The sequence below is a fragment of the Pleurodeles waltl genome, chromosome 6 (assembly GCF_031143425.1).
Source record: "Pleurodeles waltl isolate 20211129_DDA chromosome 6, aPleWal1.hap1.20221129, whole genome shotgun sequence".
Taxonomy (NCBI): Eukaryota; Metazoa; Chordata; class Amphibia; order Caudata; family Salamandridae; genus Pleurodeles; species Pleurodeles waltl.
In genome coordinates this window covers 945,413,929-945,441,689 of record NC_090445.1, presented here as the reverse complement: position 1 = coordinate 945,441,689, position 27,761 = coordinate 945,413,929, and the positions used below count along the sequence as shown (strand labels likewise).

Sequence of the window (27,761 nt, the reverse complement as noted above, 5' to 3'; positions counted from 1 at the left end):
AGTGGGTGTGTCAACACAAAATCACGCATGGCACCTGCAAGAGCCTTCAAAGTGATTCTAGAAATGCTGCTTGATTCCAGCAGAGAAAAGAGGCACAGTAGGCCAGGATACCTTTAAAACAACATTCCTCCTCTTATGATTACTTTTCAGGTTCCAGATTCATGACGGAAGTACCTATGTGACACACATAAGGATGCAAGAGCCATGTTTATTAAGCCTGCCCTCACCAGTCTGTATTGCCAGAGCATGTCACTTAAAGGCCAGGATTTGAAAACAGAGCCCGAAAGGGACCCGTTTCGATGCTTTCTTTTTAAACGGCCACTGTTCAGCACAGCAGGACCCGGCCCGCTTAGTGCCCTGCATGTTACTTAAACAAGGAGTGCATGCCTGCAGAGCAGAAATAATCTCTGTTTCCCAGTATTTCTTAGAAAATAATTAATGATGAAAAGGGAAATAGAGACTTTCAGGTCAGCCAGGTGACTTTCTTGGTATTAATTGATCAAACAGTGTGTGACCGGTATATTTCAAGAAGAGATGTCAAAAGAATTACTGCTTAATTCTTTTGATAGTTGCTCTTAATGCCCAGTGATCTACTTTTCAACCGTATCGTGAAATGGAGCTGTCTGCTCCTCTTTCCTGGATGTATTAGACATGTATCCATTGTCTTCTCACCAAACGACTGGTGTCTGTTCCCCATTTGGAGGTCGGTGACATAGTGAGCACTCATGCGTTACTGACAGCGCTCACACACCTAATTAGTGCTTAATTTGTAAATAAAAATGTGCCGGTGTCCAAAGCCCTTCTCTTAAACACGCGGCTGCTGTAATTAAAATTGCGAGCATAGAATATTGAAGCAGCATAATCCTGAAGCCATCTCGGGCCTCTTCCAGCCATTTAAAGCCCCCCCCTGCCCCTCTAGCTCTCTGTTGCAGCTTTCTCCCACTGTGACGCTTTTTCGTTTTTCTCTTCCTCCGAATTTCCCATATATGCCTTTTGCTCGCAGTAAATACTTGAGGTAGAAAAATATGTGCCGGCCCTCAAATATATATGCCGGTGCTCCCCACCGGAAACAACAAACCGAAATTAAGCACTGCACCTAATACCTTAGAAATGTCACAATAAACCCACCACTTCACATCTGTGACAGATTAGCAATCACATTCTCCCAGAACTAATCTCACACCGCTCCCAGGCTAGCAAACACATTTGACAGCAATGACAGCCCTCAGAGTAGTAATGCAACATGGCCGACAAACAACTAACAGGCAAGTAGTACCCAATGCTCTCTCTCACCCCCTCATAAACTGTGTCGCATGTTAACGAAAACACACTCACACCTCTCAGGCAGTAGCAGTCACTCTTCCATAATCTCTCACACCTCTCACAGGGCAATAATCTCGTACTACCAATAATGCTGTTAAAGAATAGCAGTTCGGCACTGACATAAATTTCACGCCCCTCAAACACTAAATGCCAGATAATACTGATGGAGCCCATACCCCTCATTACAGTTCAAACAGCTGCTTCACACACTAGCAGATCTATTGACTTATTTAAAAGCAAATATATTGTTACAAATCATTTTTTTACATTCCGAACATGCTGTAGATATTTGGCTGGTGAGGAGAAAACTCTAACCAAGGTATACAATGCTGTACTCATTTGAAGTAGTGAGAATACTCTAAGGGATTAACTAATCCAGGCAACTAAAAAAGACTGCATTTAATTTACTCTATATAAGGCAAAGGTACAGAAATGATTCTTTCTTTTGATACGGAAACATACAGACAGCAAAAATATTTCTAAATGTTAGATATCGTTAGGTATCGTTAGCAAAGACTAAAATCAGTTTTTGGATTATGTGAGGTGCATGTACTCATGAAAAAGGGCACAAAGTCATATTCATTAATGCGCCTCTGATGATTTTGAGTTTCTTGATAAATTGGCAAAGGCTAAGTTTTTGCAGAATTATATCCCCATCCCCAGCACTTTAGAAATTAATTGCAAATTTAACTTGCAATTTCGGAAATTTGCACAGTATTTTTTAAAAACTTTAAATGTGGGCCATGATTCTATAACTTAAGAATTGTAAAATGTTATTATGTTTGAGATGGCCACGTTTTTATTACATCTAATTCATTATATTTTGTTGGTATATTATTTTTCTCTTAACTACAAATTCTCGCTATACCTCCTATAGGTCAATCTCTTTTGTAATGTAGACTATAAGGTGTTTCAAATGTCTTAGAGGAACATTTATGACAGGCTACACCTTCAACAATTCACTCTATTTAAGCAGAATCTGCCACAGCCTGAAATGTATATGCTTAAAATAATCACTCTAATCAATCTAGATTTGTCAGACCAGGAGGCAGCTCTGCTATTCAAAATAAGCATGTATGCAGAGTAAGCAGTTAACCAGATTGAGTAGGTCTTCCTTGGGAACCTAATCAACAGATTTTGGTTTGAATACCCGGAAGCAGAGGATCATGTTCACTTATTCTGTTTGCATAGTTCCCTGACACGGCGCAACGTAGTGTATGAATGGTTTAACAGAATAGCATGTTTTGGGGGGAAATAGATGTTATTTGTGTATGTTTTGCTTCTTTTTTTTTTTTTTTTTGTTAACACAGATTCCTCTATATATTAATGAATTAAATGATCTGAGTCATCTTGAAACATTATGTGTATATATTTTGCACCTTTGTAAAATATGATTGACAATGACACATTAAATACAATTTACTACTTATTTTTCCCCTCAAATTATCTGAACTTCATGTGGAATATAAACATTGATATAATTTCAGAAATTCCTTTAAGAAAGCAAAAGTGTAATTGGCCCCATTCTAAGTCTTGATAGTCTTACTACTGTGTGTTGCTATTTTGTGGATATTTTCACATTATAACGTTTATCTAGCAGGATAATATTTTACTATCATTGTGGTTGTATGCCTTTCGTGACTGGGGGTGAGTGTTTGAAAAGCTTTAATACTCCGTCCATCATTTTATTTTGTGATATTGCCTTGTGCACCCAAAGTGGCTAGGGTATTCCCAGACGTGAGTCCCTTGATTGCTGCGACACTGAATGCAAGCTAGCCTGGCTGATGAAAGGTGATACCCTGAAACCAGTCTTAGGATGCTTGAATCCTGTCCAGGGAGGACCTGGCTTGGCAGTTTGGGCTGGACTGTTCCCATACTGAGACTGATTTGCATATGGCTGGGTCTGAACTGGGGTGACGTGGCAAGCAACATAACGACAACGAGTGACTGGAGGGGGGTAAGTGTTTAAAAAGTTTCGAAACTCCGTCCTTCATTTTATTTTGTGATGTTGCCTTTTCTGGCTTACATTACCAGCTGCGTAACCCTTAGCCTTAAAGTGATACCTTGACCTTGTCTTGGCTATATGCCAATAATAATTATTTTCAAAATAATCTAAACAGTGCCCTCAAGTGTGTTCAGGTTATTATATCCATTAGACTTCTCTGCTTCCACTGCCAAAGTCTGAGATTTTAAGACAACTAATACCACAGGCATTTGGCACCATTTTATACCCTCTCATTACTTACACAATCAAAAGAAACTCATCTACTCTAAAGTAGAATCTGTGAAAATTTGAGAAGTAGGAGAACTCCTCCACGTTTAGGTTAGGCAGCCTTTGAGCATCCAACTTTTTGTCCCATGTTAAACTGAGATCTCTTATAATTATTTCATTATCTCTAAATTGACTGCTTTTTGACAGTAAGTATAGTACAGGAGTATTTTGGGAGGGGGACGGCTGGAGCATATACGCAGCTTCAAATGTCAGTTGTTTGACAGTTATTTTCTGATTTATCTTTGGAAGATAAAGATTGACTCATTTGTTGACTACCTTTTTTAATTGATTTGGGTCCGTAGTTATATAGTTAAACTAACTTGGGCCAATTCCACATGACCAGAGACCAGCAAAATCTGTATTAAACAGAAGGGGTTCTAGGGTCCTACACTGGTGTATGTACCATGGTTGCAATAGAAAATGTATGTAATTAACCCCTGCGCAGACGTCATTGCAAGTTGACGGGTTACCTTCAGATGAAGGATGGTCCATAGTTTCCTTTGTATTAGTCTGATCTACTGTTGCATGTAAGTAACTTTCTGAGGCAGATAACATTAAAATTGGCAAACTAGTGATACACCAGTCACGAAATGTACTTGCTCTTCATTTGAAATATTTTGCATATTTCCAGATGTTCTGTTCTGAAACGGCATTTTTCAAAAGTCTGATGATCATGAACTTACCGAAAAACAGCATGGCGTAATTCCTATCGCCGTTGCTTAATTATTAGACTATTTAAGTAAACCAGATTTATTGTGCTTGTATTATAATTCTGCAGTAGTCAGATTATCATTTCCCATACAAACATCCACCAACCCACATTCTACTTTCACCTTGCAGCTGACACTGATGCAAAAAGAGATGTTAAGAGTGCCAAAGAATCAAAACCAAAATTGGAACAGAAAAAGAATGCTAAATTGGTAAGCACGAATTGTGAACTAATCTATAGTGCATCTGGTATGCTTTCAACCCTCTTGTGGATGTGTGTAAAAATACCATTTGAAAAAATAGAGGAAATAATCCTATATGTGCTGTGTACCAACCCTAGTGTCATCAAATTTAAAAGAGGTGGGGGAGAGTCCGTGGGAAGGTGACTGTTTGATTTTCATAAAGGATTGAGGTGTATGTTGAGCAGTGTTTTGGAAAGGGATTCTTATTCCAGAATTATATGACCCATGTACACTGGCTGAGGTTTCCCTGGTCCAAAAGCCATTATTGTTATGCGCATAAGTTAAAAATAGATCCTTGCTCTTGACTTGAGCCAACAAATTCAAAAGAGATGATAAAGTAAGGAAGGAATTCTTCTTTATTTTAAGTCTACCATCTACTGACTGCTTACGTTTTTAACATTCTGGCAGCTGTCACTTGGTGTGTCAGCAGACCTGAATATTAAAATTAGTTCTCTTTCCTAGGATAGTAAAGTAATGCCCGTGAAAGGTCTGGGAAACAAAGGCTTAATGTAGACCTACTAAAGAATGAGATTTTCCTTTAGAAACTGCACAGAAATCTCAGAATATAATTCGAACTGAATTTATGTGAATACTTTGGGAACACACTTCCAAAGAGTACGAAAAGTTGACTGCTGCTAGAACTACCTAAATGGTGAGATTTAGCCTTGCAATGTGGATTTAACACATACTTTGCACAGTAGTCGTCCACTTATAATGACTAGTACATCTGAAAAAGTAGAAACTGTAGTTTAATTGTGATACAAGTAGATGGAATAGTCTGCTATTAATTGTAACACTGCAGCAAGTCTTTCATGGGTGCTGTAGCTCTGTCCAGTAAAAAAGAGGCATGACGAATAACAAACGTTTTTTCTATTTTGTATTGTTTTATGTTTGTTGTTGTTTTTGAGTGAGATAATCAGACATTTCTGCTTGTAGGCAATGAAGAGCCACATGAGCGAGCATCACTGAGATTTATATTCAAAACACAACAAAATAAAAGTAGGTTCTAAAAATGTTCCAATATGGCAAACAAAAAGCTGCAAAGAACATTTTTAACAATCTTTATTTTTGGGGGGAAGAACTCCATAGAAAAGGAATTTGAACTTGGAGTAAAACAAAATAAAACCAACACTTTTTGCAGCTAGCCTGGTGAGCTAAAACATGAGGGTTTTTTTGCATTATAAGTGGGCTTACTTGCATTGATGACTTGATGACACTCAAAAGAGTTAAGGCCAACGTTGGTGAAACCAGGATACACCTGTATCCTACTTGGATCGGACAGCTACTTGTAAAGTGGAGCCAGGAGACGTTATATCCTGCAAGGGCACAGAATAACGTGGAGGCTTCCTTGTCTTCATGGCTGCGTCTTTTTTACTGCAGTGAACACTTGGGCATGCTATGTGTAAAATGCAACAAATTAATACACCACGCGTTACCTGTTCCATCTTCAATCAAAAGCTGCACAGGAGTCAGTCCGGGCAGAACTCAATGGGAGTATCAGAGATATGCAACATCTTCGAGCTACTGTTCTAAAAGAGTTTGCCCAGGCTAAGAACCAGAAGGGTCATCCAGCTGCAGAACTTGAAGAGATGGAAACCACTCTGACCGATGTCATGCAACAGAAAAAACAGTAGTATGACTATTTGCAGTATTTTGCTACATTCTGCGAAAGATGCCGCTGTTAGACCTGACAACTTTAGGGTGATCTTCCCCCAACCTTTTGCCTCCCTGTCTCCTTCCATTTGCTTGTTCTTATTTTTGCTGGTTTTAGGACTCTGCACAGTTTACCATTGCTAACCAGTGCTAAGGTGCTTGTCCTGTCTTCCCTCAACATGGTAACATTGGCTCCTAACCAACTGTCATAATTAATTTACCTATAAGTCCCTCATAAAGTGCACTATATGGGCCCTGGGCCTGTAAATTAAATGCTACCAGTGGGTCTGCATCACTGATTGTGCCGCCCCTTACCCATATCTCAGGCTTTCCATTGCAGAGCCTGTGTGTGCAGCTTCACTGCCACTTCCATTTGGCATTTGAAACTACTTGCCAAGCCTTAGACTCCCCTTTTATTAGATATGTCCCTGTAAAGTAGGCCCTAGGTAGCCTGTGCTATATAAGTAAAAGGCAGGACGTACCTGTAAGTTTTACATGTCCTGGTAGTGAAAAACTCCCAAGGTCGTTTTTCACTATTGTGAAGCCTGCTCCTCTCAAACGCGAGCACTGTGAATTCCCTCATATACTTTTAAATGGTAATTTATTTTCTGAAAGGAGTGGCATTGTCATGTTTGGAATGGTTGTGGGAAATCCTTCTTCATGGTAAAGTTGTTTACATTACATTACTTTTTTAGAAATGCAACTTTTAAAAAGTAGACATTTCCTCTACTGTTACAGCTCTATGTGCCTTGCATCATGTCTCCAATCCACGTCTGATTTGTGCTGGATGACAGCTCCCCTTGTGCCTTCCATCTAGACATTCATAAACACCGGGCATTCATCTGCATATTAATGGGTCTTCCTATGCAGGAAGGGTGGAGGGGCTCTCACTTACACTTAAAAGGGGTAGTGGCCTGACCCACAGAATGGACTGATAACCCCCCACAGATGTCCTGGCAGGCAGGACTGGGCTAAAAGGGGATCTGGTGTGTAGGAAGTTGGCTCTGTATATACTATCTCAAAGTGAGAGATAGTGTGCACAGAGTCCAAGGGTTCTCCTTAGAGGTTGATAGTGGCAAAATTAGATAATACTAATGCTCTGTTTTGTGGTAGTGTGGTCGAGCAGTAGGCTTATCAGAGGGTAGTGTTAAGCATTTGTTGTACACACACAGGCAATAACTGAGAACACACACTCAAAGACTTAACTCCAGGCCAATAGGTTTTTATATAGAAAAATATTATTTTCATAATTTATTTTAGAACTACAAGATTCAGAATTTAGGTAAGTACATAAACTGTAAGGCACTTCACACAGGTAAGTATGGAACTTTTAATTAAAACAGTAATGTACACAGTTTTGGCAAAAATGTCAATAAGCTATTTTAAAAGTGGACTCTGCAAAAATCAACAGTTCCTGGGGGAGGTAAGTGTTGGTTAGTTTCTCAGGTAAGTAAAACACTTACAGGTTCAGTCTCCTGGGCATAGGCAGTCCACCGTTGGGGGTTCAAGTCAACCCCAAACACCCAGCTCCAGCAACACAGGGCCAGTCAGGTGCAGAGGTCAAAGTAGGGCCCAAAAAACATAGGTGCCTATGGAGAACAGGGGTGCTCTGGTTCCAGTCTGCTAGCAGGTAAGTATCTGCGTCCTTAGGGAGCAGACCAGGGGGGATTTGTAGAGCACTAGGGGGGAGGGACACACACGGGCACACAAAATACACCCTCAGCGGCAGAGGGGCGGCCGGGTGCAGTTTGCAAAATAGGTGTCGGGGTTGCTTTGAAAGCAATGGAGGGACCCAGGGGTCACTCTGGCAATGCAGGTAGGGCACAGGGGGGGCTTCTCAGGGCAGCCACCGACTGGGCTAGGAAGAAGGCGGTCTGCTGGTCCCTCCGACTCGCTTCCGGAGTAAGGCGAGAGTCTCTTTAAAGTTGGTTTCTTGGTTGCTGTTTTTGGACAGAGCCGCTGTCCTCTGGAGGTTCTTGGTCCTTTAGGTGCAGGTCAGTCCTCTGAGTCCTCAGAGGTCGCTGGTCCTGCTAGATGCGTCGCTGCAGGCTCTTTGAGTCTGGAGACAGGCCGGTAGGGCTGGGGCCCAGTCAGTTGTTGTCTCCATCGTCTCTGCGGGGCTTTAAGGTCAGCAGTCCTTATTCTTTCTTCAGGTTGCAGGAATCTGATTTCCTGGGTTCAGGGTCGCCCCTTAATACTCAATTTAGGGGTGTGTTTAGGTCTGGGGGGCAGTAGCCAATGGCTACTGTCCTGGAGGGTGGCTACACCCTCGCTCTGTCTCCTCCCTGTGGGGAGGGGGACACATCCCTAATCCTATTGGGGGAATCCTCCCAAACAAGATGGTGGATTTCTTAAGGAAAGGGTCACCTCAGCTCAGGACACCATAGGGGCTGCCCTGACTGGTGGGTGACTCCTTGTTTTTCTCATTATCTCCTCCGGACTTGCCTCCAAAAGTAGGGGCTTAGTTTAGAGGGGCGGGCATCTCCACTAGCTGGAGTGCCCTGGGGCACTGTAACAGCAGGCTTGAGCCTTTGAGGCTCACCGCTAGGTGTTACAATTCCTGCATGGGGAGGTGGGAAGAAACTCCACCCAGTGCAGGCTTTGTTCCTGGACACAGAGTGACAAAGACACTCACCCCATGTGGCCAGAAACCCATCTGGATGTGGCAGGCTGGCAGGAACTGGTCAGCCTAAAACTAGCCTTTGGACTGGTATACAGGGGGCATCTCTAGGAGGCCCTCTGTGTGCATTTTTCAGTAAATCCGACACTGGCATCAGTGTGGATTTATTGTGCTGAGAAGTTTGATACCAAACTTCCCAGAATTCAGAGTAGCCATTATGGAACTGTGAAATTTGTGTTTGACAAACTCCCAGACCATATACTGTTTATGGCTACCCTGCACTTTCAATGTTTAAGATTTGGCTTAGACACTGTAGGGGCATAGTGCTCATGCAACCATGTCCTCACCTGTGGCTTAGTGCACCCTGCCTTAGGGCTGTGAGGCCTGCTAGAGGGGTGACTTACCTATGCCACAGACAGTGGGTTGTGGGCATGGCACCCTGAGGGGAATGCCACGTCGACTTAGTAATTTTCTCCCCACCAGCACACACACGCTGTGAGGCAGTGTGCATGTGCTGAGTGAGGGGTCCCTCGGGTGGCATAATCCATGCTGCAGCCCTTAGAGACCTTCCCTGGCCACAGGGCCCTTAGTACTAGGGGTACCATTTACAAGGGACTTATCTGTGTGCCAGGGCTGTGCAAATTGTGGAGACAAAGGTACAGTTTGGGGAAAGAACACTGGTGCTGGGGCCTGGTTAGCAGGGTCCCAGCACACTTTAAATCATAACTAGCATCAACAAAAGGCAAAAAGTTAGGGGGTAACCATGCCATGAGAGGCATTTTCCTACATGGTGCACTTCAGTACCACTCTTTAAAGTCTCTCCCACTTCAGAGACACATTTGGTTATAAGTACTGCGTCTCCAACCCCACTAAAATCATTCAGTTCTGGACCTACAACTAGACTCTGTCAGAAGTACTCTGGTGCTGCTTAAAGGACTCATCTAGACTGCTTTACTGGAAGTACTGCTTTTCTGCTTGTTGCCCTGCTGCTCCCTGACTCTACTGGAGGGACTCTGCCTTCCCATCTCAAGTGTTCTCCAAGAGTTTGTTAGCTTTCCTTCTGTTGCCACGCCTAAAGGACATCAAAGACTTGAACCATCTGAACCTGGACTCTGTAAGCTGCAAATCTGCCCTCTCTTGGAAGTGGACCTCAAGTATTCTACCTTCCGTGATGTTCATCAAAAGTGCTACAAAACAATGCAAAGCCTCGTTGTGCAGCTGCCAGCCTCACCGCCGAGAAGCGCAAACCATGTAAAGTCTTGTCACGAAGCTGCCAGCCCATCGGAAGCAGCGCCAAGCCGTGCAAAGCTTCTCCTGAAGCTCCCCATGATCGACGCAAAGTAATGCCAAGCCCCACAAAGCCTCACTGCACAGCTCCCCGGGATCAACGGCAAGCGATGCCAAACCCCACAAAGCCTCGCCGCACAGCCTTTCGGAACCGACACCAGATGACTTAAAGCCACGCAGTGCAATTCTACGCTGACTGCGCACCATGAATTAAGGTACCATGTTCAGCGGGCCCAAGTGGGTCCCTGTAGCTGGTACCCGCTCCATTGTGGTCCGCCTGAACTCTTGTCTTTGTCCCGGTCTAGCGCGACAAGTTAACCATAGTTATCTCTTTGTGATTCTATGCGCTATTTTCACCTAAATCTTTAATTGCATATCTCAGTATATACGTATTGGATTTTTGTAATTTTGGTCTTGTGTTATTTATAAAATCATAATCTATATTTCTAACCTGTAGTAGAGTCATTTTGTGGTGTTTTCACTGTGTTACTTTATGAGTTATTGCACAAATAGTTCTGATGGATACACCTACCTGTGGATTCCTCACCTAAAGAATTCTCCCCCTCGCGCCAGCTTAAACGGAAATTTTCTTCAAGCTCTGCACGTCGATGATGATGTCACAATTGCCACACTCCACGCTATGCCGTATGACGTCATCCAGGCAATAAGAAGCCCTCGTCGACGTGCAGACTTCAGTTCCCTTTTTTTCCGTGCCTTCGAGTAACGGTTTTTCTTCTAGGCTAAAAGGGAGCTACAGTTGCACTTCGGTGTTACTGTTTCGCAGCCAAGGAAATCTGGCTTTAAGCCTTGTAACCAGTGTGGGGGTCGGATGTCGGTCACTGACCCCCATGAAAATTGTTTATGGTGCCTTAGTTCCGACCATGAGGTTGAGTCATGCGGTTCGTGTCAACGCATGAACCCTAAGGCACTTAAGGAGAGAGAGGCAAAATTATTCTTAGCCCGTTCTAAGAAAAGGAAGGAAAGGTGTCATCGTAGAGAGTCTTCTTCGAAATCTTCGAAGACTCATCGTCGCCATGGGGACTCTCGGCGTCGTCACGACTCTAGGTGCCGATCGAGCAGGGGCCGGTCCAGGTCCAGATCCAGATCTCCGTCAGCTCGGCGCTGTCCGACGTGGGAGGTTAGCCCGGCCATCACTCCTCTGCCTCCAACGACTCCGGCTTCTCCGACTTCACCCTTGTCGGTGTTTGAAGTCGAGCCTCAACAGGATTCGGCGGCTGCTCCGGAACAGGAGATGCCTGGTCCATCATCGGCCTCTATGCCGGTGCCAGCTCTGCAAGCTTATCCTGCTTTCCCGGCGCCTGGTACGGATCCTGCTGCAGTTTTTAATGCAATGTTCAATATCTTTTCCACCATGGCACCTGGTGAAGGACATGCGGGTCCGTCAGGCCCTTTGGCTTTTAACTGGGTGCTCCGGCTCCTTACAAGCCGACACCCTTTATGCCATTTCTGCCCTCTGGAGCCGCTTCGGCGCCAATGCCCTTGTCGTCGCACAGGAGGCCTGTGACGCCTACAATGTCTGCTACCCCGGCACCGGTGGATTCACCACGGATCCAGTCTACAGTTAAGTTGCCTGTGGCGCCGGAGGGTCCGGCGTCGGATGGATCCGAAGAGTGGCGCCGGCGAAGATCTTCGGCGTCGGCTGATGCCTTTTCGGTGCTGGGACTCGAATCCAGGCTCCGATCCAGGAGATTAGCATTACGCCTCCTGGAGGAAGAGGAATACAGCAGACAGCATTTGGAGGAAGGCGAGATCTTAGAGCCTTCAGGTGATTTCCAAGGCTTGGACACAGCAAGTGGCATTGACACTTCCCCTGAATGGGGTTTAGCTTCCCCAGGGGAGTATACGGAAGAAGCTGCATCTTTTCATGCGGTAATAAGGAAGGCTGCAGACTTTTTGGATCTTCCTCTTCCTGCTGCAGAGATGAAAAGAAACCTTCTGACTGAGGTGCTGCATCCAGCTTCGGTAGTGGCGGAGCCTCTCTTGCCCTTCAATGAGGCTCTCTTGGACCCCATTAAAGATATTTGGAGGAAGCCAGTGACTTCTACAGCTGTCAACAGGGCGGTAGCGAGACGCTATCGTGCGGCTCCAGGTGACCCGGACTTTCTCTCCAAACATTCAACTCCTGAGAGTTTGGTTGTTCAGGCATTGTGCTCCTCCCGGTCAGCTCCTGGTTCGTTCCCCAGGACCCCTGCGGACAGGGAGTCTAAGAAAATGGACCAGGCAGAAAAGAAGGCCTTTTCTTTGTGCAGCATGGCCTTGAAATCGACCAATGCAACTTGCATTTTGGGGCGTTACATTCATGCCCTTATGGAGGAGGCAAAGGGTCATCCTGAATTGCCACAAGAGGTGTTGCATCTATTAACGGACGCTCAGGCGGCGACCCAGGTGATTCAGTCTGGGTTGGACACCTCGGACTCCGTGGCAAGAGCTATGGGTACATCCATAGTGTTGAGGCGTCAGGCTTGGCTGCGTTCATCAGGTTTCTCCTTGGATGTGCAAGCTACTCTCCTGGACCTGCCTTTTGACGGAGAAAAGCTCTTTGGGACAAAAGCAGATTCTGCCTTTGAGCATTTCAAAGAGAGCAGAGCCACAGCGAGGTCGTTGGGATTTCAGGCAGCCACTTCCTCTACCTTCAGATCCTATAGGAAGTTTAAAGGTTTTGGACGTGGCGCCTCCTTTCGTGGCAGGTTCCAGGCGCCACAGCAATCTGCAGGATCCCTGCCTTACAGATCCTTCAGGGGGAGGGGTAGAGTACGTACGAGAGGAGCCACCCAGCAGCACTCTGCCTCTTCCTCTTCCTCAGGAGGGGTGCAGCAAGGAAAGCAGCCTTAGTCCACCACTCCCTGTTCACATGTCTCCGGTAGGGTGGGAGACTTGCCCAATTTCTTCCCATGTGGGAGTTTATAACATCAGACTCCTGGGTCATCGACATTGTGAAGAAGGGGTATGCTCTTCCCTTTTGGGAGTTCCCTCCTCCCTTCCCTCCCCGCCCATCCTTCTGTTCAGCAGACCATCTTCTGTTACTGCAACAGGAGGTGTTATCCCTATTGTCAAAGGGCGCAGTGGAGTTGGTTCCGGAGCAGGAGAGGGGTCAGGGCTGTTATTCAAGATCCTTTCTGATCCCCAAAAAAGATGGTCGGTTGAGACCAATCTTGGACCTGAGGATTTTGAATTGGTTCCTCAAGCAGGAAAAGTTCAAGATGCTGACCCTATCACAGGTTCTTTTGGCGTTGAACAAAGGAGATTGGATGGTGTCTGTCAATTTGCAGGATGCGTATTTCCATATTCCGATCCTCAAATCGCACTGGAAGTATCTCCAGGTTTGTGGTAGGGTCACAGCATTATCAGTTTGCAGTCCTCCCATTTGGTCTTACTTCAGCACCTCGAGTCTTCATAAAGGTGATGGCGGTGGTTGCGGCAGAGCTCAGAAGAAGAGGGAAAATGGTGTTTCCCTATCTGGACGATTGGTTGATCAAAGCCAAGACTCCCGGGCTCGTGCGGCGTCACCTGCAGTCAACAACTCAGTTGTTGTTCGACCTGGGTTTTTTGATCAATGTGCCCAAATCTCACCTGGAGCCCTCTCAACGCCTCCTGTTCATAGGGGCAGTACTGGACACAACATTGAATCGGGCCTTTCCTCCGCCCCAGCGGGTTCAGGACATTCAGGCGTTGATTCCAATGTTTTGAAATGGAGCTGTAGTTCCAGTCCTCAAGGTCCTACGTCTGCTCGGTCTTTTTGCTTCTTGCATACTGCTCGTCACTCATGCACGCTGGCACATGAGGGCTCTTCAGTGGTGCATCCGCAGGCAGTGGTTTCAGCACAAAGGAGATCTCGGGGATTCGACCAGGATCTCCAGAGACACTGCGGTGGATCTTCAGTGGTGGGCTGCAGTCGGCAACCTGTCGCAAGGAAGGCCGTTCTCGCTGCCTCCGCCAGTGGCCACAGTTGTAACAGATGCTTCCACTCTAGGGTGGAGAGCTTATCTGGGGGACCTGGAGATCAAAGGCCTTTGGTCTCCAGTGGAACAGAGGTTTCACATCAATCTGTTGGAATTATATGCTGTATGTCTGGCACTCAAGGCCTTTCTCCCTTCCCTTCGCGGTCAGTCATTCCAGATTTTGACGGACAACACTACTGCGATGTGGTATATAAACAAGCAGGGAGGAGTTGGGTGGTATCTTCTCTGCAGAGAAGCTCTTCAACTCTGGTCCTGGCTTCAGGATCACCAGATTTGCTTGGTAGCAAGTAATTTGGCTGGGGTTCTGAATGTATGTGCGGATGTTCTCAGTCGACGCATCTCGGTCAACCACGAGTGGCATCTTCATCCGGATCTGGTTCTTTACATCTTCCAGATGTGCGAGTGTCCGAGGATAGATCTGTTTGCTACTCAGGAGAACGCACAGTGCCCTTTGTTTTGCAGCCTCCAGTATCCGGTGCAAGGAGCTTTGTGGGACGCGTTTCAGATGTCCTGGAAGGGTCAGTTGCTTTACGCGTTTCCTCCCATACCCCTAATTCCTCGAGTTCTGAGGAAGATCCGACAAGACGGGGCTCAGGTCATCTTGATTGCCCCGGATTGGCTGAGAAGGGTGTGGTATTCGGACCTTCTCCAACTCTCTCTGTGCCCTCCGCTCAGTCTACCTTACAGGGTAGACCTCCTCTCGCAGTCGCAGGGGCAGATTCTACACCCCCACCTCCAGAGTCTGCACCTTCATGCCTGGAGATTGAACGGGGCAATCTGAGTGCTTTTTTCTCTCCCGCCGGAAGTGGTGGATGTTATTTTATCGGCCAGGCGACACTCCACCAAATCGATCTATGCAAGTAGGTGGGCTAGATTTGTACGTTGGTGTGGAGAGAACCAAATTAATCCCTTAAAGGCTCACTTGTTTGTCTGACAAATTATTATTTGCTCTTTCCTTGGCACAGAGGGGTTGTGCAGTTGCCACGGTTAAGGGCTATTTATCAGCACTGTCCGCTTTTCTGTGCCTCCCAGATCAACCCTCCTTGTTTAAATCTCCACTTGTTTTGAGGTTCCTTAAGGGTCTCACTAATAGGTTTCCACCCACTCCGTTTGTTATGCCACAGTGGGATCTTAACTTGGTATTAACATTTCTAATGGGATCGCCACTTGAGCCAATGCACTCTTGTTCTTTGCGTTTGCTGGTCTTTAAGACTGTATTTCTGGTAGCCTTAACATCGGCCAGAAGAGTGAGTGAGCTTCAGGCTCTTAGTGTAGAGTCTCCATACCTTTCCTTCTTTAGAGACAAAGTGGTGTTAAGGACCAAGGCGTCTTTCCTCCTGAAGGTTGTTACACCCTTTCACTTGGGGCAGTCTATTACTCTCTCTTCCTTTTACCCTCCGCCTCATCCATCTAAGGAGGAAGAGAGGCTCCACCGACTGGATCCACGAAGAGCATTGAGCTTCTTTGTCGACAGAACGAGGGAGTTTAGGCAAGACGATCAGCTCTTCGTTGGATACGTGGGGAAGGGGAAAGGCAGAGCAGTCCACAAGAGAACGCTATCCAGGTGGGTCATTCTCTATATCAAGCTTTGTTATGCCTTAGCGAAGAAAGAACCACCTGTGGGGCTTCGTGCTCATTCCACCAGAGCTAAGGCTGCTTCTTCGGCTTTAGCTAGGGGTGTTCCTGTGGTTGACATCTGCAAGGCGGCAACTTGGGCATCCCTCCATACTTTTGTCAAACATTATTGTTTGGATTCTGAGGTTAGGAGGGATGCCCATTTTGCACGCTCAGTGCTGCAGGATTTCTTGGTTTGACCATTCATGGCACCCACCTCCGGAGTTAGTACTGCTTTGGCACTCTATTCTTTAGGTGAGGAATCCACAGGTAGGTGTATCGATCAGAAGAATAAGTTACCGAAGGTAAGTAACTTATTCTTTACACATTGCATTTTAAGGTAAGCCTACATGCTCTGTGCCATGCTACCGGAGGGTCAGCACAGGATAATTTAGGTTGTGTTGTGACTCCCCCTGACTAGGATTGTGGTACCTACTTTGACATGGTGCATACTTCTGTCAACTAGAGACACAGGGGGTTATTCTAACTTTGGAGGAGGTGTTAATCCGTCCCAAAAGTGACGGAAAATTGACGGATTTACCACCAGCCGTATTACGAGTCCATTATATCCTATGGAACTCGTAATACGGCTGGTGGCATATCAGTCACTTTACCGTCACTTTTGGGACGGATTAACACTCCTCCAAAGTTAGAATAACCCCCACAATTTCTAACAGCGACCAAGTCGCAAGTTGGGGCGAGACGAACAAACAAGCTTTTGCAACAGCAAACGAAGAGCTACTTGAACAATTATCACAGAGATTTTTACAGAAAAAAACAAAAATAAAAGTAGCATTAAAAAACAAAAAATAGTTCTAAAGTGTAAAAAAAAAAACATAAATAAAACAAACATTTTAAAAAAGTCTGGAAAAAAAGCACAGCCCTCTCCCCTAAAAATTTAAGTATGCATCTCATTTTGTCTAAACTTAGCCATAGCTGGTATATAAATCTGGTCATGTTGAATGATTTCACAGAATTGAGCATGGCGTTTGGCCAACGATCAGGTTTCATTCCAAATCTTTCACTGCATATGGCTGTGCGCCACTTTCAGAAATTTAGGCCACCTGAAAAGGTTGCACATCACAAATGTAAAATATGATTAAAGGTTAAAGAGATGTTATATTTAAGTTCGGAAATAAGATCTTATCTTACTTCAAACAAAAAAACTGAAATTAACAGAAAAATTATTAAAGTGACAGCATAGTTAGGTTGCAAAGCCGCACAAAACATAATGTTTAACAATCTAAATAAAGTCGACAATTTCCACTTACATTTCAGTAAGCTAAGTATATCTTATGCCCCTTCAAGGCACTGCTTATGACTTCAAATATTAGGTCACTCATGACATGTTAAATGACATTACACATGGGGATCTCTGCACACATTCATGAAAACATTACTGTCAGGTCTGTAGAGATGGACATTTTGCTCGCTCTGTTCTAAGGGACTTTTAGTCCAAGCCTTTCCACCAACCCAACACCTAGGAATGTACTGCTTTGGTATCTAATCACCTGGTGAGGAACTTGTGGTTAGACGTATCAATCATTACAACAAGTTACTTACTATCAGCATCTATTTCTGGTGGACAGTCTAACTGCAGATTCCTCACCACCCTCCCATCCACCTGTTCTGTGCTATGGTCTCTTCCATCTTAAAAAATATGAATCTAGGATACTGTTCACTTGTTTGTTCAAGTTGCCGACGGGCTCTACATCTGAGGGACTTAAGGATTCATGAAAGGAACGGTGTTAGAGCCACATGATTGATGCTTTACTACAGCTTCTATCGTCACTTCAGAAGTGGAAAGGACTGAGTAACACTGTGCACCTATACAGGAGCACTGCATTTGGGTTTTCTGGATACAGTTTGGGAGACTTTAACAAAATGAGGAATTTACCAGAAAGAGGTAGGTAATTTGTTCTTCTTTCACACCCTCATCCGTTCAGCCATTCACCCTTCTGTCTGTCTGCTCAGCTACCCCAATCCATCCACCCATCCACCAATCTACCCCAATCCATCCATCTATCCTTTCACAGTTTTTGCCATTATGTCATCCTTTAATTATTCCATCCTTACATCCTTCCACCCTTCCTTCCTTTATTTTCACTGTACTCTACTTCCTTTCACGTTTCCCTTGCCTTTCTTTTTTCCGTCCTTTTATATTTTCTTCCTTTCCATATGTTGGCCCTTTCTTCCTTCTCCAATTCTTTCTTTCCAGCTTTTTTTCTACTATCATTCTTTCTTTATTCTCCTTTTTTTCTTTATTACCTTTCTGTTCTCCCGAAGCTCTTTTTACTGTCCTCTTTTCTATTCAACATCATTTGGTTGTATCACCTTCACTGAAGTTGGCTCACTTAGCAACCTTTGCCCCCACTCCCACCTCTCAGCCCCACTCGGCGGTTCTCTCTGAGCCTTTTATGCGCTTTTGTCTGCTCGCCTGAGACAGAAGAGGCTGTTGGACCTGGCCCTCTCTGTAGGGTCCCCCCAAACTTTGTGCATTTATCCTCCACTTTTTTGCTGAATTTGTGTTTGTTGGCCTTAGAACTCTGCGCCTTTACCACGACTAACCAGTACTAAAGTGCTTGTGCTCTCTCCCCTAAACCTGGTAAAATTGGCTTACAACTGATTGCCACATTTAATTTACTTATAAGTCCCTTGTAGGGTGGTATACTATATACCCAGATCCTGAAGACTAAATGGGACTAGTGAGCCTCTAGCACTTATTGTGCAACCCAGTTAAGAAGCCCCTAAAAACATGTCCAGGGCCTTCCATTGAAGCCTGAATGTAGTTTTAAACTGCCAGTCAACTTGGGAATTGTAAACTCTCTTGCTAAGCTTAAACTCCCCTTTTATTGCATATGGCACCACTAAGGTAGACCCTAGGTAGACCATAGAGCAGGATGCATTGTAATAAATGGTTTGACATGTACTTTTAAGTGTCCTGATAGTGAAAAAATCCTAAATCTGTTTTTCATGACTGTGATGCCTATCTGTTGTATAGGATAACATTGGGTTGCCTTTTTACATTTAATGTTTGTTAAATTTGTATTGGGACCATGTAAGCAATTCATGTTTGGTACCTATGATATTGTAATGAATAATCTTCCTTGTTGATAAAATCGGATTTTACATTACAGTTTTGAAAATGCCACTTTTGGAAAGTTGTCATCTGCCTGCTGTTGACAATTTGGTGCCTGTTGCCCCTCCTAGGACACATGTCTGTGTGTAGCTGACAGACGTTGTGAGTTCCTCCCAGACAGTCACACAACAGAGGGATTAGGTATGCCTGAATAGCCATCTGCTAGCAAAATTTGGGGGGCAGAGCCGTACAGCTCTTTGCCAAAGGGGTATCCAAGCCACCTGGAACCATCTCTGACTACAGCCTTCTGCCTCATCCCAATGGAGATTTTCCTCTTCTAAAAAAGAGACTAGGGCCCTCATTATTTACATGGCGTTCTGGACCGCCATGCCAGCGATGGCGGTAATTGCCACCAACGGCATAGCGGTCCAGACCGCCATATAATGAACATGGCTGAACCACCATGTTTCCATGTTTGAAATACCGCCAGGCTTCCGCCACCGGGCAGCCTGGCGGTGGCAGCGTTTCTGATACAACTGGGCAGTGCAGCAAGCAGCGCTGCCCGTCGGATAATGAGTCAGATTCCAACAGAAAGGCTGGTAGAATGAGTGACTCAGGGCCCCCATGCACAGCCCCGTCACGCATTTCACTGCCCGATTTACGGGCCAATGTTCAGGCCTTGCATTCAGCTGGGCCAGCTGGCGGAAACCCTGTTTCCACCCGCTGGCCCAGCTGGATGTTCGTAATGTGGCCAGCCGGGGATTCTGCGCGCTGGCGGTCTTCTGTTGACCGCCAGCGCCGATCTCTGCAGGTTTCCACGCTGAGACCGTAATGACCCCCTAAGTCTAAATGTGGAAATCTTCATGTGTCTTCAGCCCAAGGCTCCCTGATGATGATGATGCCTTTTCGGACACCACCTGCAGCCTTTTCACGCTGAACTTTACCTTCTAAGAACTTTTTTTCTGAAAATGTGTTCTAGGTCTGAAGGCAAGTGCTGACTGGACCCAGTCTTCTTCTTGTATCCGACCTATGCTCCATAGTGGTCGGCCATATTTTTTAACTTTGACCTAGTCTTACGCAACTAGATGTCGATGGTAAGCGCTTTGATCTTTTAGGTGCTAGTTTTTAATAAAAACTTTAAAAGTTCATAACTCTATTTCTTCCAATGGGATATTTGCTGTTTTATGTGTCAATTTCTTAAAATGCACTCTAATTTTCTAAGTTGGTCTGGGATTTTTCTTGTGTTGTGTTTTTACTATATTATTGTTTGTGTACTTCACACATTCCCTCTAAGTTAAGCCTTATTACTGTTTGTGCCAAGCTACCCAGGGTCAAATGCTGATTAATTTAGTGCCTTTTTGTGGTTCCCTGCAAGGGATTGTGGCTGTTTCTTGACCAGGGCTCACACCAAGGTCAACCATCAACCCAATTTCTCACTGAGGCTAATATAAACTAATAAACTTTTAGCAGCGTAAAGATTACCAGGCCATTGGGTGCCATGGCTACCCCCACTTAAACTAAAATAGGGATTTCACAACGGAATTGCACTTAGACCTGATAGAGTATCCCAATAGTTACGTATTTCCTGCTGTGGACCTTATTTTAACTCTAAGAACAGTGAATTTGCAAATGTCCTCCATATACCCCTTCATCCTCTCCAATATCCCAATCTTCATTATCACATTCCCTTATCCCACTCTAACTATAAATCAACTCTTCATATCCTGACTACAGACCAATTTACTCATCTTTGTTCATTAATTCAATGATTATCTGCCCTGTTCCTACCTCACTTTTCAAATACCTCACCAAATCAAGACTCCTTTAATTTGTCAGCCCATCTGGCCTCACTAAATATGCAACAAAAACATTTCAAACTCAAGATTCTGAAAGAATTTCTAAAACCCTGATTGCTAACTAGTATCATATGATAATTAGCTGCTCTTCGCATCACGCCCATCCAACTTCAACAAAACTAGCCTTAATCCAACATATAGCCAGTTTGGTTTCTCCAGCTCCCTCTTCAAGGAAGGTATGCCTAGCATACCAATTGGCTTGGCATGTTCAGCCCTTTCTTACATGCCGAATAGCCTATCAATTACATCTTACATTGTGACTAACCTAATTCACATTTGAGTGCACAAGTCCACCTTGGGGCAACTTGTGGAGAGAATCAATCTTTTTATGCAGGAAGTAAATCATGCCTCTTGCTCCATAGATAATTGTAAAGAGTATCTTGCTCCAGTTTGCTTCCCAACTTAATGACCTGCATAAAGAGAACAACTAGCACCAAGACTATTTACTTCAGCTCAACGCTGACCCTCCGATTCAAGCACAAGAATGTAACTTGAGCAATGATAAACTTGGAAAGCTATTTGAAAGTCATAAAAGTTAACTCAGTGTCTGACCCCCTTTCCATACTAGACCAAAATGTATCTCCCTGCCACCACCATCACTAACCTGAAATGACACCTACTCCTCCCTTCAATGTTTTCTGCATAACTGTCATTCAGCAGTTAAGCACCATTTGGAATTCTTCAACACTTTTCTCTGCTTTGACTCAGACAGTCAGACACTTATCAGAACCTTATTTAAAGGCAGTTCAAATAAAGTTTTCATTACCCTCTTGTCACCGAAGTACTCTGTTGCCTGATTTGACTGAGAAGACAGCGTTGCAAAATAGTAGCTGTTTGTAAGAATCGATTGTACCAAGGACCTTCAGGTGATGATCAGCTTTTTGTGGTGATTTGTGGGGTGTAGAAGGGGAAGATATTGCAGAAGAGGACTCTGTCAAAGTAGATAGTCCTCTGTGTTAAGATCTGCTATACACTGGCCAGAAAAGTAGCCTTTGGAAGGTCTGAGAGCCCATTGTACCATGGCTAAGGCTGCCACCACTGCGTTGTGGCATGCTTGTATTTGGCATCTGCCAGGCTGCATCATGGATGTTGATGCACACATTCACAAGGCACTACTGCCTTGACTGCAAGGTCACACAAAATAGGCATTTCACCTATTTGGTTCTGTAAGATTTTCCAGTCTGAGCCTACTGCGTATATCATCAAACTTTGGGGCGTAACGTTTTGGTGTCTGTTCTGGGGGGGGTAACCTGTGGTTAGAAGTATCCATCAGAAGAACAAGTTACCTAACGTTTGTAACACTCATTCTTGTCAATGCCCATCCTCCCCCCGTTTTGTTGGGTGGTCTCTTTTTACCATCTTAAAAGATTCCAATTTAGAAATCAGTACACTAGGGCTGAAAATTATTTTGGGCTCTACTTCCAATGGCGTGAAAATAGTCCAGCAAGAAAATTACATTGAACCTTCCAAGGCGAAACAAAGTCAATACAGAATAGCTAATAAGGAGGTGGGACAGTAATGGGTACAAGCCCTGCCCTTGTAACTCAAGTCACTAACTTTGTATTTAAGCCTTTTGTGAGTCGTTCTTCCCTAACACCAGTGAGTGCTGTAGGAAACCACCCTTTTTGGCATGGTTTTAGCCCCCCACTTTTTGCCTGATATCTGATGTGATTTCGACTCAAAGTGCACTGGGTCCCTGCTAACCGGGTCCCTGGTGCCAGATCTGTTTCCTCAAAATAGTACAGTTGTTTCTCTCAATTAGCACAACCGTTAGCACTCTCTGTAAGTCCCTAGTAAATGGTACCCCTTTTACCTAGGGCCTGAGGTAAAAAAGAAGGTCCCTAAGGCATGTAGCACAAATTGTGCTCCCCTTGGGGACCTTGCACTGAACACACACAGTTCTGCCATCACAGACGGCGTGTCTTGGTGGAGACAAAATTTAAAACATGACCTGTATCACATCCCCGTGTGCCAGGTCCCCTACCACTGCATGTCATATTTGTAAGTCACCCCTAAAGCAGGGTGCATTATACCATATGTGAGGACATATCTGCATGAGCAGATATGCCCCTACTATGTCAATTCTTAAATATAGTAAGTGAACAGGCAAGCCATTTTGAGTACATGTGCTGGACACTGGTCATTATGGACTCCCCATCTGGATGATGGCTTCACTGAAACTAGGGATGTTTGGGGTCAAACATCTCGTGTTAATAAACCCTCACTGAATCCTGTGATGGATGTATTAATACATGCACTCAGAGGGCACCTTAGAGGTGTCCCCTGAAAACCTACCTGACTGCTAGCATGTTAACTGACTGGTCTAATCCAGTAAAACCACCCTAGACAGATTTCTGACCTCCTGCGCTGAGAGCCAGAGCTCTCAGAGGCCAGAGAAAAAAGCCTACTCTGGGCAGAGATATTATCACATCCTCCAGGAAGGATCGACATTCCAGGGGGGGAAACTTCAAAGGCCATGCCGTCTTTGTAATGAAACCCAGGTATCTCCAGATGGTGGATATGACCACCCCGCTGTCCTGACTCCACTTTTTGGTTGCAAGATAGGTGGGAACATTAGTACGATTAGAAGGTGTGCCCACTTTGTGCCAGATCCACTCGTAAGGTGAGCCAGCAGATGTGGAGCCCACTTTTCAAATTCTTCCTTCTTTTTTTGGACAGAATTAGTATTTTAAGGGTCAGGGCAATGACTACTTTCCTGCGGAGGTGAGCAAATAGAGGGTATAGTCAACCTAAAGGTAGGCAACCCTTTGGCTGCTACCTGGCACTCCATGTAACACCCCTAAATTGAGTATTTAGGTGGCACCCTAAACCCAAGAACCTAGATTTGATGGATCAAGAGAAGAAGAACAAAAAAGAGCCACTGTCTGGTGAAAAAAGCAGAAGAGCTGTGGACATTTTGGTGCGAAACCCTGCCTGTCCGCACCACTCAACAATTGTGACAAAGTGCCTCATTCTGTAAGCTGGAGAGCTACCAAAGTCTTGGGTAGCCTGCCAGGACTTCGAAATCACTGCCAGTCTTCCTTGGGGTAGAGGAGCTATTTCCCTGCAGCCCGCAGGCACAAAAAAGTTGAGTCCGGTCCACCGCCTTGCAGCTCCCCAGTCCCGACCGGCACCGCAGAGGAGCTACCAGTGCTCTGGACGACAAAGACTGTCCCCCACCAAGTGTGACAACAGCAGGACCCACCGGAGCTGTGCAGCACCAATCCCTGGGATACTGGATGCCCTGCACCAAGCATCAACAGTGAGAGTCCAGTTGGGATTCTCACTGCACCACGACCAAGCAAACGTCCCAGGATGTCAGCATCACTGAGACCCACTTTGTGAGTGGTGCAGCTGTCCTGATTTTTCCCTTGCCAGCTGGTTGACCATGACCATGAGGATCACTTTTGCACACAGAGCCCAGCTGCCATATCACTCTGCACCCAAGCTGTCCCCCGGGTCCCAGAGAACTGGCTGTGCCCCCTTACTCTAAGTCCCCTTGTGACCCAAGCACCAGTTTAGGAGCTCTTGGACTTGTCCCAATGTCCACCTGTGTAGCCTGCTTTTTGGTTAGCCTCCAAGTTCTGTTCTACGCTCTGGGAATACAACTTGTGTTCTTGGTTGTTTCTCCCACTCTTAATGGGACTCATTAGCAAACATTTTGCCTACAGTTCCAGAAGAAATCAGGAGCACTCTTACTCCTATTATTCAAGATGGCCAGCAAGCAGCTTAACTAATCATTCACTGTGGCATTGATGCCAATGACTTTGTGGGTCGAGATATGGCTTCCTCAGTTACGCTACGTCGCCATACCTGGTTACATACCTCAGGGTTTTCAGAACTAGTCCAAGCAACATTGCTTGACATGCCGTTTGATGATGCTCATTTATTTGGTGCAAAGACAGACTCAGCTTTAAAGCCTTTTCATGACAGTAGGGGGGGTAAGCAGCGAGTTTGCTTGGTTCCTCTCTACCTTTTAGCCTAGTTCATAACTCCTGTACTGACTAGTAATGTCTTATTTGTCTTTACTTATTCCACAGAGGAGCCATGCTTCTGCAGGATCGTGAGGCTTTTTCAGTTCTATATCTGTAAGAACCTAATTGTGGTACCCGTGGGTGTTCCTGTTTTCAGCAGGTGCTATTTATACCTTAATTATTGGGATGTATAGTGCCCTCAAACCCTATGGGGCTTTTCATGCCTGATGTTCAAGGCTACTTTCATTATTGTTATTAGTTGGTCTAAGGTCATGACTTTGCACTTCCAGTTTGTCAATAACAGCCTCCTAGACGATTATCACTTTTTAATGCTCCTGATATAAAGGTGATACTGTTTACTCTGAAGAAAAGCATGTGCTTAAGAGTTGTTACTTTTATGGTATATACCATACTTTAAGTGGAGTATGTGAGTATTTGCTTGCATGCTAGTAAGCATTCATATATATGTGCACAGTCCGGAAGTTGCTACCTCGGCTGTGAGTTAGTTTCTCTAACTTATGAGTTTATGGAATTATACTAGTATCCCTTATAGAGAATTTGAAATATTAACTGCTGCTTGGGAGTGTCAGTATATTGTTTAATCTTTGTTCATAGAGGTTTTTTTTTATAAGGATTCTACAGCACTAAGAGTGTCTGTTTACTAAGTCCTTTTTGTACTGTCAAATAAGATAGCTCTTGATCTACACTAAGGGCCATATGTACGAAAGCTTTCTCCCATAGACACAGAGTGGGTAAAATCCTTTGGTACATCTGGCCCTAAGTGTGGTGCACGTCTACTTTTACCTATAATATGGTAATATCAGTTTTTCAACTTTTGGTAGATTGGATACTTTAGAAGCCAGAATGTATCTTTTTGTGGACTTTAGGACTTTTTGTTTGGTCTTAAGAAATTTTATATTAGATAACCATCACAGTTTGACAGATTTTCTGCACTTTGTTGTAGACATATGGATGGTGTTGGCATGTTTTTGAGCATTATTCTTGTCTTTTCTTTTCCTGGCTTATGTCAATTTATCATGAATCTTCATTGGGACGCATCTCTATAGATTCTATTCAATTTATTTTATAGAAGAATTTATATTATTGACTCTTTAGGAGTTGTTCTACAATTGGACATTTGCAATCAAGACTTCCTTCTTTTCAGAAGGGTTTTACTCTCTTCATGGATACTAATTCTTCTTCTCCATAAATATATTTATATCTGTTATGCATGAGGCGGTTATATGTTAATACCTCATTTAGGTACAAATGTTTTAATTTTTTACCTGACTCTAGTTGTTTTAGGTTGGGTTCTCACTTTGAGAAGTGTTGTCATAAGACAGAATATACAAAATCGAAGGGATTCCTTTTATTTCATAATATTGTACATTTTCAATTTTTGCGTTATTGATGCTTTTTCTAGTTCATCTGTATATGAGGCTTAATCATTGTAAGAGTCACATACTCACCTTGGTTTCCACCACACTACCAAGGTCTCATAGTATATAAATATATATATACATATGTATATGTATATATATATATATATATATATATATATATATATATATTGTTGGTTACTACATAGGCGGTTGTTTGTTATACTTCTATGTCAGTAGGTCTATATATTGAGAATAACTTGAAGATGTTTTTATCATCTCTAGCTAATTTTACGGGAGAAAAGTATATTCCTATACCAAATGGTTACTACTATTGTCTTCAACTTCAATTTAAGAAGGCAATTGTATGTTTTCTCTACAAGAAATAAACATTCTGTGTATGTCTTACAGTGTAGGTCAAGTAGGATATTACTGAATGGCATGTTATGCTGCTGTGTGTCCCAACAGGTTAGAACATACAGTTTCAGACGACATATAAGAACAAATAAATTTATCTTCACTAGCTCGTTTGGCGATACTGTCCTATGGCCATGCGTAGTGTTTCTAACACATGTTTGCTTGGTCTTTATGATGTAATTGCTTACGTCCTTTCCACGGTATTGATGGAGTGTTTTGCATGGGTTCACATCCCATTAAGGGAGCTAGTCACTTAATATTAATTTTCTTAGTTTGCCTCTAACAACTGATTGGCCATATGTACATGGATTTACTTTATTCCATGTTTTGAATGTTTATGACTACTTATCTGTGGTTCCTCCCACGATTTGTACTTTGTGAAATATGTGAGAGCTCACCTACATTATTATGAATGCCTGGTGTTTTTGAATTATTCTAGACTGAGTTTTTTCTAAGGGCAGATTTTTGACTTGGTCAGACTGTCTATAGATTTTTGTTTTGACAGGTAAACTGTCTTCTGTGTCCACATCATGGGTACACAGGTGGGTCTGACCAGGGGTCAAAGAGAAGAGCCCAGCAAACTGCTGTAGGACTTGCCTGCAGGCAGCTTACTGTTGGGCAGTGAGGGTGTCTGAGTAGACAAATCCATCAACTGACCCATCTTTAGGGTCATCTGAGAGGAGGTCAGGGAGAGGTTCACTTTCTGCTTCCTGCTCCTCATCAATACCATCAGCATGGTTACATCTGCCCTGTCACAATAGAACTTTAGACGGTTTACATGGATCACCCTCTTGGGTGTCCTGATGGTGCCCAGGTCTACCAAGTAGACAACCTCACTCTTTTTCTCTAGGTTAGGGTGAGGGCTATACCACCGGTCCTGAAGTGCCCTGGGAGCCACAGGCTCCAGCACCCATACATTCTGCCTTGGTTTGAATTCTACCAATGCAGCCTTCTGGTCATACCACTGCTTCTAGAGCTGCTGGCTGGCCTCAAGGTTTTTGGATACCTTCTCTATGTACTCAGCCATCCTTGAGCGGAGGCCAAGCACATATTCTACTTCATCTTGTTTAGGCTCATAGAGAGGTCCATCCCAGCCTTCTTTTACAAATGCCAGTGGTCCTCTTACCGGGTGGCCAAACAGAAGTTCAAAGGGGGGAAACCCTATTCCTCCTGAGGCACCTCTCTGTAGGCTAATAGCAAGCATGGCAGGAGGACATCCCATCCCCTTTTGAGTTTTTCAGGGAGCCCCATGATCATGCCCTTCAATGTCTTGTTGAATCTCTCAACAAGTCCATTGGTTTGTGGATGATTAGGTGTGGTGAACTTAGAAGTCATCCCACACTCATTCCACATGTGT

General features: G+C 44.3%; 1 protein-coding gene across 2 annotated transcripts in view; it reads left to right on the top strand.

Annotated features, from left to right (window-relative positions):
• Nucleotides 1–27,761, top strand: part of CFAP46 (cilia and flagella associated protein 46) — a 1,580,346-nt gene that overhangs the window by 1,195,802 nt on the left and 356,783 nt on the right. For both annotated transcript variants that reach the window (XM_069239769.1, XM_069239768.1), the window contains exon 54: nt 4,436–4,515. In XM_069239769.1, coding sequence (XP_069095870.1) covers nt 4,436–4,515 — 80 coding nt within the window. The remainder of the gene's footprint in view (nt 1–4,435; nt 4,516–27,761) is intronic.